The 13,970-nt window shown below is 35.3% G+C and overlaps 1 protein-coding gene across 1 annotated transcript in view; it reads left to right on the forward strand.

Moving 5' to 3' along the window:
* Positions 1-13,970, forward strand: part of BEND2 (BEN domain containing 2) — a 53,871-nt gene that overhangs the window by 16,448 nt on the left and 23,453 nt on the right. Inside the window, 2 exon segments of the mRNA XM_053655774.1 lie at positions 6,689-6,805; positions 8,261-8,371. Coding sequence (XP_053511749.1) covers positions 6,689-6,805; positions 8,261-8,371 — 228 coding nt within the window.

Here is a 13,970-nt window from a genome sequence, read left to right on the forward strand (position 1 = left end):
AACATTCCACCACCACAAAGATCATATGTATTACCCTTTTATAACCATGCTCATCACCCTTTGGTGGCCCTGCCGTTCTCATTTTCCAGTCTTAGCTCTGGGCAACCACTGATCTATTCTCCATCTCTAGAGCTTGGTCCCTTCAAAATTGTTATACAGGAGTGGGCAAAAGTAGGTTTATAGTTGTAAGTATACTAAACACACAGTTTATTATTGTATTATTATTTATTATTTTCCATATGAATAACTACAAATCTACTTTTGCCCAGCCCTGTATAGTTGGATGCATACAGTATGTAACCATTTCATACTGGCATTTTTTCGCTAAACTTAAGTCCTTGGAGATTAAACCAAGTTGTCGTGCGTATTACTAGTTATTTCCTTTTTATTACTGAGTGGTATTCCATGGTATGTATATGTCTGCCATTGATTAACTGTTCATTCATTGAAGAAAATTTTGGTTAGTTTTTTTCTCATTTTTTGACTATTACATGTAAAGCTGCTATAAATAATGTACAGGTTTTTGTGTAAACAAAAGTTTTTGGGTCTCTGATACAAATACCCAAGAGTGCAATATCTGGTTATATGTTAATTGTGTTTAGTTTTATGAGAAACTACCTCTTTTCCAGTGTGGTTTACCATTTTACTTTTCTGTCGGCTATGTATGAGTGATCCAGTCTCTCTGTATCCATATTTCTGCTCTTTCCATGGTTCTTTCTTCTGATGCTTCATGATTGCTTCTTTCATCATATTCTTACTGATAGAAGCTTTTCTTTAACCTTTCTTTAAGATTAAATCTTCTTGGGGCAGAATCTTTCAGTTTCCTTTTTGTGAGAATGTCTTTATTTCTTCTTCTTTATTAAAGGATAGTTTCACCCAGTATAAAATTTGTGGATGAGAAGTCTTGTACTATATAGCTTGTGAAAACTTTTTATTTATATAAATGCCAGGAAAGGCAGAAACCAGCCTTGAAAGCAGCACTGAGTCCATGTATTACACAACTTTATTAGAAAATGAAAGTGGCCAAGATACTGCCTCTTAATCCGTCCCAATTTCGATAAGTGTGAAATGATACATATTATAAGTGGCACTGTTTAATCTAGATTTAGCAACATCCTTAATACAAGTCAGTGGTAGCTCTTTTTTAATTTATTTTGAAATAATATTAAATTCATGTGTAGTTGTAAGAAATTATACAGAGATCCCATTTATGCTTTATCCATTTTCCCCAATGATAACATCTTGCAAAACTATAGTAAAATACCACAACCAGAATGCTGACATGGATTAAATATACATTTGTGTGTGTATGTGTGTACTTAGTTCTATGCAGTTTTAGTCCATGAGTTGGTGTATCTGTCCACCGTCACAGTTGTGATACAGAACTCTTCCATCATCACCCCAAGGACCCTTCATATTATCTTTTTATAATCACAACCACCTGCCTCTGGTCACCCTTCCCTTCTACCCTGCCTCATCCAAACCCCTGGGAAGTGGTGGACTGAACTCCCTTTCTATAATTTTGTCACTTGAATATTGTTATCTAAATGAAATAAAATTAAATACATAATCTTTTGGGCATGGCTTTTTTTTTTTACTAAACATAATTTCTTGGAGAGTCATACCAATTGTGGCATGTATCAATCAATAGTTTCTTCCTTTTATTGTTGAGTAATATTCCATGGTATGGATATACAACTGTTGTATATGTTCACCCCTTGAAGGACATCTGAAATATTTCTAATTTTTTAGTTATTACAAGTTAAATTCTATGACTAGTCATGTACTGGCTTTTGCATAAACATTAAGTTTATATTTCTTTGAGATAAATACCTAAAAGGACAGTTCTGGGTCATATGGTAATTGTATGTTTAGTTTTATTAGAAATTGCCAATTATTTTTTTCAGAGGTGCTGTACTATTTTATTTTCAACTTGTAATATATGTGATATAATTTCTCTGCATGCATATTTCTTCTCTTTCTATTATTCTTTCTTTCTTCTTCATGCTCAAAGATCCATTCTTTCATCGTAACCTTTCTATCTGAGCACTTTCCTTTAACCGTTTTTTAAAAGTAAGCCACCTACAAGGGACAAGTTCTTTTAGTTTTCCTTCCTGTGAAAATGTCTTTATTTCCAATACATTAATGAAGGATAGTTTCACTATTTAAACAATTAATAGATGAGAGTTGTTTTCTTAAGTGCTTGAAAAATGTTCTTCCTGTAGGTATGCAAGAAATAGCAGAAAACAGCCAGGAAAACAACCGTGAGGCAATGAATTGCCCAACTTCATTGATAAATGGAAGTGGCCAATGTTCTTCCTCTGTATCTCTCTGCCTCCCACCTGATGAGTTTCTAGTGATAAATATTACAAGTAGCATATTTAATCTAGATGCATCCACATCCTTAGTGCAAGCTAATGAGAGCTCATTTTTTTAATTGAACTTTTATTTTGAAAAATCACATGTATAGCAACATGGAACAAACTGACAGCTGTAAGATGGGAGGGACTGCTGGGGTTGAAAAAAGGTGAAGGGGTTAGTCAAAGAACATATACACACGACCCATGGATGTGGACTATGGTGTGGGTATTGACTGAGGGAGGAGGTGCTATGTGGAGGGGGGGCAAGGGGGGTAAAATTGGGACAACTGTAATAGCATAAATAATAAAATATTTTATTAATTAAACTTTTATTTCAAAATAAGTTTAAATTTATGTGTATTAGAAGAAATAATATAAAGAGATTCTTTTATACTTTACCCTTTTTTCCGAATGATAACATTTTCCAAAACTATAGTAAAATATTACAACCAGGGTATTGACATTGATATTGTACCATGCACAGATGTTCTTGAGATACCCCCAGTTTTACTTATAGTAACTTGTGTATGTTTATATTATTTATTTTTAATTTTACCAAATGAGTAGCTTTGCTATCCACAACTACAGTCAAAGTACAGAACATTTCCATCACCATACAAATGTGCCATTTTGCCACATCCACCTCTTTCAGGTTACCCTCTCCTTCCCCACTGAACATTCCCTAAACCCTGGCAAACAGTGATTTCTTCAAGAATATTATATAAAGGGAATCTTATGATATGTAACCTTTGAGGATTGAGTTTTTTTTCACTCAGCACCATCCCATGAAGATCCATCCAGATTGTTGCTTGTATCAGTACTTCATTTTCAATGCTGAAGAGTTTTTCATGTCTTTGCTGCAATACTGTTTTCAGTCATTCACCCCTTGAAGGACATTACTTTTTTTCCCATCCACATTTTGGTGTTAGAAGTAAAGCTGCTGTGAACATTCACATACTGTTTTTTTATGAATATAAGTTTTAATTTCTCTGTCATGAGTGTCAAAAGTGCAGTCATTGAGTGTTATGGTAATAGCAGGTTAATTTTGTAAGAAACTGCTAAACAGTTTTCCAGAGAGGCTGTACTATGTTTCATTTTCACAGGCAATGTATGAGTGATCCAGTGTCTCCATATCCATATTTCTGTTCTTCCCATTGTTCTTTCTTCCTTTCTGATGCTCTAGATTTTGTTCTTTCATCAAATCCTTTCTGTTTGAAGGTTTTCCTTTAGCTTTTCTGTATGGGTAAGTCACCTGGGGACAGTCTTTCAGTTTTGCTTTGTTTCAGATTGTCTTTATTTTACCCATTTCCTAGAAGAAGTTATGCCTCATACAGAATTCACAGCTGAGAGTTATTTTCTTTCAGAAGGTGAATGGTACATGCTTACCGAAGTTCCAAAAAATGAACCAGATTGGAAAATTTAGCCACTTTTATTGGGAAATAACAGTGACCTAGGCACTCAGTTTTCAACTTACACTCTCCAGCCTAATGTTGGTGAGTTTGAAATGATACATATTTCAAGTAGGACTGTTTTATTTAGATCCATTGACATCCTTAAGGATGTCACATTAATGTGAGTCAGTGGTAGCTGTTTTAAAATTCAACTTTCATTTTTTTTTGTAATTTAAGATGCACATGCTATTGTAAGAAACAATAGAGAGAACCCATTTATGATTTACTCATTCTTCCAAGCAATAACATCTTACAAAACTATAATGGGATATCATAATCATGATATTGACATTGCTACAATCCACAGATTTTATTGAGATTTCTCCAGTTTAATTGTATTGATTAGTGTGTATGTGTTTAAGTTTATTTGATTTTGTCAAATGGATAAATGTGATGTTCACCACCACAATCAAGATAGAAAACATTTCCATCCCCATACAGATGCCTCACTTTGCACTTTCATTACTACACCTACCTCACCATTACTCCCTGGATATTCATCTGACTTCTTGGGTGCATCAGTAGTTCCTTTTTTTTATTGTTGAAGACCATTCCATGGTTTGTGTTTTGGATTGCTGTTGAAGGACATCTGGATTATTTCCAGTTTTCAGTTCTACAAGTAAAATTGCTATAACCATTCATAAACAGTTTTTTGTGTACACATAAGTTTTGATTTCTCTTAGATAAATGCCCAAGAGTGCAGATGCTTGGTTGTATGGTAATAGCATGTGCAGTGTTATGTAAAATTACCCATGGTTTTCCAGAGAGGCTTACCCTTTTACTTTTTGCCAGTGATACATGAGTTAGCCCATTTCTCTACATGCATATCTCTTCTGCTGTCATTGTTCTTTCTTCTCTGATGCTCCAAGATTTGTTCTTTTATCATTCTTTTCTGAATAGGACATATTCCTCTAGCCATTCTCAAGTGTAAACTGCCTAATGATATATACTTTTAGCTTTCTTTCATGTGAGAATGTCTTTATTTCCCTTTTATTCTTTTTTTAACAGTTTGAGTGCTCATTAATTTTCAGCTTTATTGAGGGGTAATTGACAAAAATTTTAATATATTTAAAGTGTACAGTGTGGTGATTTGATACACATGTACATTGTGAAAGGATTCCCAACATCGGGTTAATTAACACATCCATCACTTCACATATTTACCTTTTTATGTTTTGTGCTGAGAATGCTTAAGTTGTAGTCTCTAAGTAAATTTCAATTATACAATGCAGCATTATCAACTATAGTCACCATGTTATGCACCCTCAGACTTTAGTTCATTTTATAACTGATAGTTTGCACCTTTTTATCAGTCTCCCTATTTTTCTGTCTTCCCAACCCCTGGCAGCTACCATTCTACTCTCTGCTTGAGTTTGACTCTTTCTTTTTAGATTCCACATATGTGATACCATACAGTATTTGTCTTTCTCTCTCTGGCTTGTTTAACTTAGCATTATCCCCTCCAGGTCCATCCATGTTGTCCCAGTTTTACTTTGTTCTTGAAGAATAGTTTCACCTGATATGGAATTCATCATTGAAATTTGTCTCTGTGTATTTGAAAATATTTTATTTATAGAAGTGTTGGTAGAAGGTGAAACCAACTTGGTAAAGAGCCCTAAGACAACAAATTGTCCACTTTTATTGGAAAACAACAGTAGCCAAAACTTTTCTCACCATGTTGCTGCATTCATCCCAGTTTTGGTGGGTTAGAAATGAAATGATACTTATGGCAGGTAGCATATTTAATATATATTTATCAATATCCTTAATGCCAAGACAGTGGTAGCTTTTTCTAATTAAAGTTTTTATTTTCAGAAAAATTTAGCAGCATGTGCAGTTGTAATAAATGATACAGAGAAATTCTGTGTTCCCATTACCCAAATTTCCCCAATTGTAAGAACTTATAAAATGGTAGAAAATTATCACAACCAAAATAAATGACATACCATCCAGATATTATTGAGATGTCCCCAGTTGCACTTGTGTTAATGCATGTGTTTAGTTCTATACTATTTTCTCATATGTCCTCTACCACAGGCAAGCCCCCAAACAGTTTCGTCACCACCATGACTCATATTGCTCTTTTATAAGCATGCCTACTTCCCTCTGATTGGCATTCCCCCTCACTCCCATTCCCTGATGTGTCTCTAGCTGCTGGTAACAACAGAGCTGTTCTCCAGATATATAATTTGACCCTTCAGCATTGCTATGTAGATGGATCCTGTGGCGTTTGAGACTGGTTTCTTTCCCTCAGTGTAATTCCCTGGAGACAACATATGTTGTTGTGTATATCACTCATTCCTTCTTTTTTTATTGCTTAGTAGTATATCATGGTACGGATGTTCCTTGGTGTGTGGATCTATTTACCTGTTTAAAACCTCTGGGTTTCCTGTTTTGGGCTGTTAGGGGTAAAGATGCTACAAATACTCTTCATAGTTTTTAATCTTGTTTTATTTCATTCTTATACACAGTTTTCATTTCTCTGTGATGAATGCCCAAGACTGCAATTTCTGGTCCTTTGGTAATTGTGTCCTTAGTTTTTGATAAGAAACTGACAAACTGCTTTCCACTTTGGCTGTACCATTTTCCATTCCCACTAGCATCATATGAGTGATCTGTTTTCTCTGCATCCGTATTTCTGCTTTTTCCATTGTTCCTTTTCCTTCTTGATGCTCCAGAATTTTTCTATTATATTCTTTCTGTTTGAAGATTTTCCTTTAGCCATTTTTAAGCTTGAATCAGTTAGTGAGAAATACTTTTCCTTTTGTCTGTAACTATCTTTATTTTTGCTTCACTACTGAAGGACAATTTCATTGGATGTAGAATATGAGATTGAGAGTCTTTCCTTACAGCATTTGAAAAATGTTCTCCTTATAGAAATGGTCAAAGCAGAAACCAACCCGAGAGAGAACATTCAGGTGATGAGTAATGCACCACTATTGGGAAATAACAATGGTCAAGATAGTCCACGTGTCGTCATGCATTGTAATGTTGGTGAGTTTGGAATAATACATATTACAAATAGCACTGTTTAATTTAGATTTATTAACATACTTAATGTGAGCAGGTGGTAGCTTTTACTAATTGAAAACTAATTAAAATTAATTAATTTAAAAGTAATAGTTTTATTTTGAGGAAAACTGAACTGCACATGTAATTGTAATAAACAATACACAGCCCCTGCTGGTGTGGCTCAGTGGGTTCAGTGCCCTCCTGTGAACCAAAGTGTTGCCAGTTTGATTCCCAGTTAGGGCACATGCCTGGCTTGCAGGCCAAGTGCCCAGTAGGAGGTGCATGAGAGGCAACCACACATTGATGTTTCTCTCCCTCTCTTTCTCCCTCCCTTTTCCTCTCTCTAAAAATAAATTAATAAAAATTTAAAAAAACAATACAGAGATATCTTGTGTACACCTTACCCAGTTTCCCCCTCTGATAACATTTTGTAAAACTACAGTAAAGTATCACAACCATGATAGAGACATTGATGGAGTTCACAGATTTTATTGAGATGTTCTTAATTTTATTTGTATTTTTATGTGTGTATATGTTTGTGCATGTACATATATTCAGTTCTATATAATTTTCAAGACATGAGTAGCTTTCCATATCCCCCATTAGAGTCCCTATTCAGAATATTTCCATCACCACATGGATCTCACCTATTGCCCACTCACCTTTCACCCTTCCCCCTCCTACCTGTATCCTACCCTGCCCTCGCCCTTGGCAACCACTAATCTGCTTTCTTTCTTTATAATTTTGTCATTTCAAGAGGTTTGTATAAATAAACATGCATAGTATATAAGCCTTTGGGCTTGCCTTTTTTTTTCATTCAGCATAATTTCCTGGAGATTTATCTAAATTGCTGTGAATATCAGTGGTTCTTTCTTTTGTATTGCTGAGTACTATTCCATGGTATGGCTGTATTATAGTTTGTTTATCTGTTCACTGGTTGAAGGACATCTGGGTTGTTTCCAGTTTGGCTATCAGGAGTAAAGCTGCTATGAATACTTGTGTACAAGTTTTTGTGTGAACATCAGTTTTTCATTTCTCTGGGATAATGCCCAAGAGCACAGTGGCTGGGTCCTATGGTAATGGTAAGTAGAGTTTTGTAAAATATTGTCTGTCTTCCAGTGTAGCTGTACTGTTTTACATTACCACCTGCCAGGTTTGAGTACTCAAGTTTCTCTGCTCTTTCCATTTTTTTTTCTTTTTCTCATGCTCCAAGATTCCTTCATTCACCATATCTTTTTGATGTGAAGATTTCCCTTAAGCCATTTTTAAGGATACATCAGCCAGTGACATTTTTTAAAAGTTTTCCTTGGTCTTCAGATGTCTTTATTTCTCCTTCATTCCTAAAAAATAGTTTTTCCTGATATAAAAATTACTGTTGAGAGTCTCTTGTCTTTCAGCACTTAAAATGTTTTACTTAACAAAATATTGTTCAAACAGACTCCCACACAGAAGCGAGGTCTGAGACAGTGACTTGCCCAACTTCGACAGTGGAAAGTGGCAGTGCACAAGCCACTGATACAACATCTTTCATCGTCACTCCTAGTTATGGTAAGCTTGAAATAATACATATACGTAGCAGTCTTTAATCTATTCATTGATATTCTTAATATTGTTAGTGATATTTTTATAAAAATTAAATTTTTTCACTTTGAGATATTTCAGAATCACATGTAGGTGCAAGAAATAATACAGTCAGGTCTTATGTAACCTTTACCTAATTTTTACCAATAATAATATTTTGCAAAAATATACTAAAATATCACAACTAGGTTTTGACATTGATATTGTACAATCCACAGAACATTATGCCTAAGTATTTCACTTTCTTTGGAGGTGTTATAAATGGTATTATATTTTAAATTTTTGTTTATACATGTTCATTGTTAGTATATAGAAATGAACTTGAATTTTGAATGTTGATCTCATATCCTATGACCTTGCTGAGCTCAGTTTTAAAAGCCATTTGTGCTAATTCTTTGGGATTTTCTTCTTTTAAGTATATTTCATTGACTATGCTATTACAGTTGTCAATTTCTTCTCCCCTTTATCCTCCCTCTAAACCTGTACCTTGCCACCTTCCAGCATTCCTCTCCCTTAGTTCATGTCCATGGGTTGTACATATAAGTTCCTTGGCTTCTCCATTTCCTATACTATTCTTAATCTCTCCCTATCTATTTTGTGCCTACCAGTTAGACTTATTCCCTGTACTTTTTACCCCCATTCTTCCCCTGCTCCTTCACACTGATAACCCTCCATGTGATCTCCGTTTCTGTGATTCTGTTCCTGTTCCAGTGGTTTGCTTAGTTTCTGTTTTTTTTTAGGTTCAGTTGTTCAGAGTTGTGACTTTGTTGTCATTTTACTGTTCATAGTTTTGATCTTCTTTTTCTTAGATAAGTCTTTTTAACATTTTATACGATAAGGTTTTGATGATGATGAACTCCTTTAACTTGACCTTATCTGGGAAGCACTTTATCTGTCCTTCCATTCTAAATGATAGTTTTGCTGGATAGAGTCATCTTGGATGTAGGTTCTTGACTTTCATGATTTGGAATACTTTCCAGCCCCTTCTTGCCTGTAAATTTTATTTGAGAAATCAGCTGACAGTCTTATGGGAACTTCTCTGTAGGTAACTGTCTCCTTTTGCTGCTTTTAGGATTTTCTCCTTATCTTTCATCTTGGGTAATGTAATTTTGATGTGCCTTGGTGTGTGTTTCCTTGGGTCCAACTTTTTTGGGACTCTCTGGGCTTCCTGGACTTCCTGGAAGTCTATTTCCTTTGCCAAATTGGGGAAGTTCTCCTTCGTTATTTTTTTTTCAAATAAGTTTTCAATTTATTGATTTTCTACATAGCCACATTTCTTGTAGTATGCCACGTACAAATGGGGACTATTTTATTTTTTCTTTTCCAACCTATATACCTTTTATTCATTTTTCTTACATTATTGTAGTGGGTAGAAATTCCAGTGTTATATTGAATAAGAGTGGTGAAAATGTACATCCGTGCCTTGTTTCTTATCTTAGGGGGAAAGCATTTAGTCTTTCACTATTTGTTTTATTTTTTTTTAATTCTCAATGCCTTGGTTAGAATGTCTATCAAGATCCCTGTAAAGGTCTGAAAGAAGGCACAAAAATGCATCAAAAGAATATAATATGTAATGAAATTGATAATAACTATATTTTTAAAAATAGAAAATATTTGCGATAGACCAGATGCATTTATCAGTTATGATACAGACATTCCCTTAGTTATAAAATAATCTATACTGTGTATTAGTTTCCATGTTTTCTTGAGTATAAAATTTTAAACATTTATTTTTTTATTCTTTTTTAAAAATAATTTTATTTAGTTATTTTTCTTTTTTTAATAGCTGTTTTTTTTATTTTATTTAGTTATTTTTCAAGTACAGTTTTTTGTCTATTTTTCCCATCCCAGCCTCCCCCGCCCCTTGCTCCCCACCTCCCTCCCATTTCCTCCCCCCCCCAGTCCATGTCCCTGTGTCCTTCCTATTTGCTCCTCCAAATCCCTCCCCTTTTTCCCCCTTAAATTCCCTTCCCTCTCCCCTCTGGTCATTGTCCCCTTGTTCTCTATTTTAGTGTCTTGGTTTTTATTCTGCTTGCTTGTTTGTTTTGTTGTTTAGCTTCCTGTTAAAGGTGAGATCATATGGTATTTGTCTTTCAACACCTGGCCTATTTCACTCAGCATAATGATTTCCAGTTCCATCCATGTTATTGCAAAGGGTAGGAGCTTCTTCTTTCTCTCTGCTGCATAGAATTCCATTGTGTATATGTACCACAATTTTTTGATCCATTCATTTACTGATGGGCACCTAGGTTGCTTCCAGCCCTTGGCTATTATAAATTGTGCTGCTATGAACATTGTGGTGCATAGGTTCTTTGATATTGATGTTTTAGGATTCTTAGGATATAATCCTAGCAGTGGAATTGCTGGGTCAAAAGGCAGGTCAATTTTAATTTTTCTGAGAAAATTTCCATACTGTTTTCCATAATGGTTGTACCAGTCTGCAATCCCACCAACAGTGAACTAAGGACCCCTTTCCCCACAACCTCTCCAACATTTGTTGTTTGTTGCTTTGTTTATGATAGACATTCTGACTGGTGTAAAGTGGTATCTCATTGTGGTTTTAATTTGCATCTCTCTGATAGCTAACAATATTGAGCATCTCTTCATGCATCTCTGGATCTTCTGTATGTCCTCCTTGGAGAAGTGTCTGTTCAAGTCCTTTTCCCATTTTTTAATTGGGTTAGATGTCTTCTTAGAGTGGAGTCATGTAAGTTCTTTGTATATTTTGGAGATTAAACCTTTGTCTGAGGTATCATTGGCACATATGTTTTCCCATACAGTGGGTTGTCTTTTAAATTTAATACTGTTTTCTTTAGCCACGCAGAAACTTTTTATTTTGATGAGATCCCATTTGTTTATTCTTTCCTTTATATTCCTTGCTCTAGGGGACATATCTGTAAAAATGTTGCTGTGTGAAATATCTGAGATTTTCTTTTCTAGGACTTTAATGGTGTCACGGCTTATATTTAAGTCTTTTATCCCCCTTGAATTTATTTTGGTGTATGGTGTAAGTCGGTGCTCAAGTTTCATTTTTTTTGCACATAGCTGTCTAGTTCTCCCAACACCATTTGTTGAAGAGGCTATCTTTACGCTATTTTATGTTACTACCCCCTTTGTCAAATATTAATTGACTGTAGAGAGTTGGGTTGATTTCTGGGCTCTCTGTTTTGTTCCATTGGTCTATGTGCCTGTTTTTATGCCAGTACCAGGCTGTTTTGATTACAGTGGCCTTGTAATATAGTTTGATATCAGATATTGTGATCCTTCCTACTTTGTTCTTTCTCAAAATAGCAGCTGCTATTCAGGCTCATTTATGGTTCCATAAAAATTTTTGAAGTGTTTGTTCTGTGTCTGTGAAATATGCCATTGGTACTTTAATAGGTATTGCATTAAATCTGTATATTGCTGTGGGTAGTATGGACATTTTGATGATGTTAATTCTTCCAATCCATGAACAAGGTATATGTTTCCATTTGTTAGTGTCTTCCCTGATTTCTTTCTTCAGTGCTGTGTAGTTTTCTGCATACAGGTCTTTTACCTCCTTGGTTAGGTTTATTCCCAGATATTTTATTTTTCTTTTTGCTATATCGAATGGGATTTTTTTTCTTTTTTTAAAAAAAGATTTTATTTATTTATCTTTAGAGGGGAAGGGAAGGAGAGAGGGAGAGAAACATCAATGTATGGTTGCCTTTTGTGCGTCCCCTGCTGGGAACTGGCCTGCAGGGAACCTGCCTGCAACCCTGGCATGTGCCCTGACTGGGAATCGAACCGCGATTGTCTGGTTCGCAGGCCCGCGCTCAATCCACTGAGCTACACCAGCCAGGGCAGATTTTTTTCTTGATTTCTGCTTCTGCTAATTCATTGTTAGTATACAAAAATGCCTTTGATTTCTGGATATTGACTTTGTATCCTGCTGTTTTGCCAAATTCATTAATTAGTTCGAGCAGTTTTTGGGTAGAGTCTATAGGACTTTCCATGTATACTATTATGTCATCTGCAAACAGTGACAGTTTTGTTTCCTCCTTTCCTATTTGGATGCCTTTTATTTCCTTTTCTTGCCTAATCACTGTGGCCAAAACTTCCAAAACTATATTGAATAGAAGTGGTGAAAGTGGACATCCTTGTCTTGTTCCTGATCTTAGTGGAAAAGCTTTTAGTTTTTGCCCATTGAGTATGATATTGGCTGTAGGTCTCTCATATATGGCCTTTATTATATTGAGGAATGCTCCCTCTATTCCCACTTTGCTGAGTGTTTTTATCATAAATGGGTGTTGTACCTTATCAAAAGCTTTTTCTGCGTCTGTGGATATGATCGTGAGGTTTTTGTCTTTGCTTTTGTTTGTGTGACGTATTACATTTACTGATTTGCGAATGTTGAACCATCCTTGCATCCCTGGGATGAATCCCACTTGGTCATGGTGTCTAATCTTTTGGATATATTGTTGGATGCGATTTGCCAATATTTTGTTGAAGATTTTAGCGTCCATGTTAATCAGTGATATTGGCCTGAAGTTTTCTTTCTTTGCTGTGTCTCTATCTGGTTTTGGAATTAGGATGATGCTGGCTTCATAAAAAGAATTTGGAAGTTTTCCATCCTTCTGGATTTTTTGGAATAGTCTGTGGAGAATAGGGGTTAGCTCTTCCTTAAATGCTTTGTAGAATTCTCCTGTGAAACCGTCTGGTTCAGGGCTTTTGTGTGATGGGAGTTTTTTGATTACTGCTTCAATTTCTTTTGCTGTTATTGGTGTGTTCAGATTTTTGGTTTCTTTTTCATTAAGTTTTGGAAGATTATATTTTTCTAGAAATGTATCCATTTCCCCTAGGTTTTCAATTTTTTTGGCATACAGTTCTTCATAGTAATTTCTTACAATCCCTTCTATTTCTGTGGTATCAGTTGTAATCTCTCCTCTTTCATTTCTGATTGTGTTTGTTTGTGTCTGCTCCCTTCTTTTCTTGATGAACCTACTTAAAGGCTTGTCTATTTTGTTTATCTTTTAAAAAAACCAACTCCTGGATTCATTGATCCTTAGAATTGTCCTTTTAGTCTTTATGTCATTTAGTTCTGCTCTGATCTTGGTTATTTCCTTCTACTTGCTTTGGGCTGTTGTTGCTGTTGTTCCTTGAGTTATTGCAGGCATAGGGTTAGGTTGTTTGTTTGAAATGTTTCTATCTTCTTTAGGTAGGCCTGTGTTGCTATAAACTTCCCTCTCAAGCCTGCCTTCACTCTGTCCCATAAGTTTCGGGTTGTTGTGAGATCGTTTTCATTTGTTTCCAGAAACTTTCTGATTTCTTCCCTAATTTCATTCTTGACCCATTCATTGTTTAATAGCATACCATTCAGTCTCCATGATTTGGGGTGTTTTGGGTTTTTTCCTTTGGGGTTGGTTTCCAGTTTCAGTCCTTTTTGGTCAGAGAAAATGCTTGGTATGATTTCAATATTCTTGAATTTGTTGAGGCTCGTTTTGTGTCCTATCATGTGGTCTATCTTTGAGAATGTTCCATGTGCATTTGAAAAGAATGTGTATTTAGCTTCTTTGGGATGAAGGGCTCTGTATATATCAGTGAA

This window comes from Artibeus jamaicensis, unplaced genomic scaffold (assembly GCF_021234435.1).
Source record: "Artibeus jamaicensis isolate MK-2021 breed Jamaican fruit bat unplaced genomic scaffold, CSHL_Jam_final scaffold_1283, whole genome shotgun sequence".
Lineage (NCBI taxonomy): Eukaryota > Metazoa > Chordata > Mammalia > Chiroptera > Phyllostomidae > Artibeus > Artibeus jamaicensis.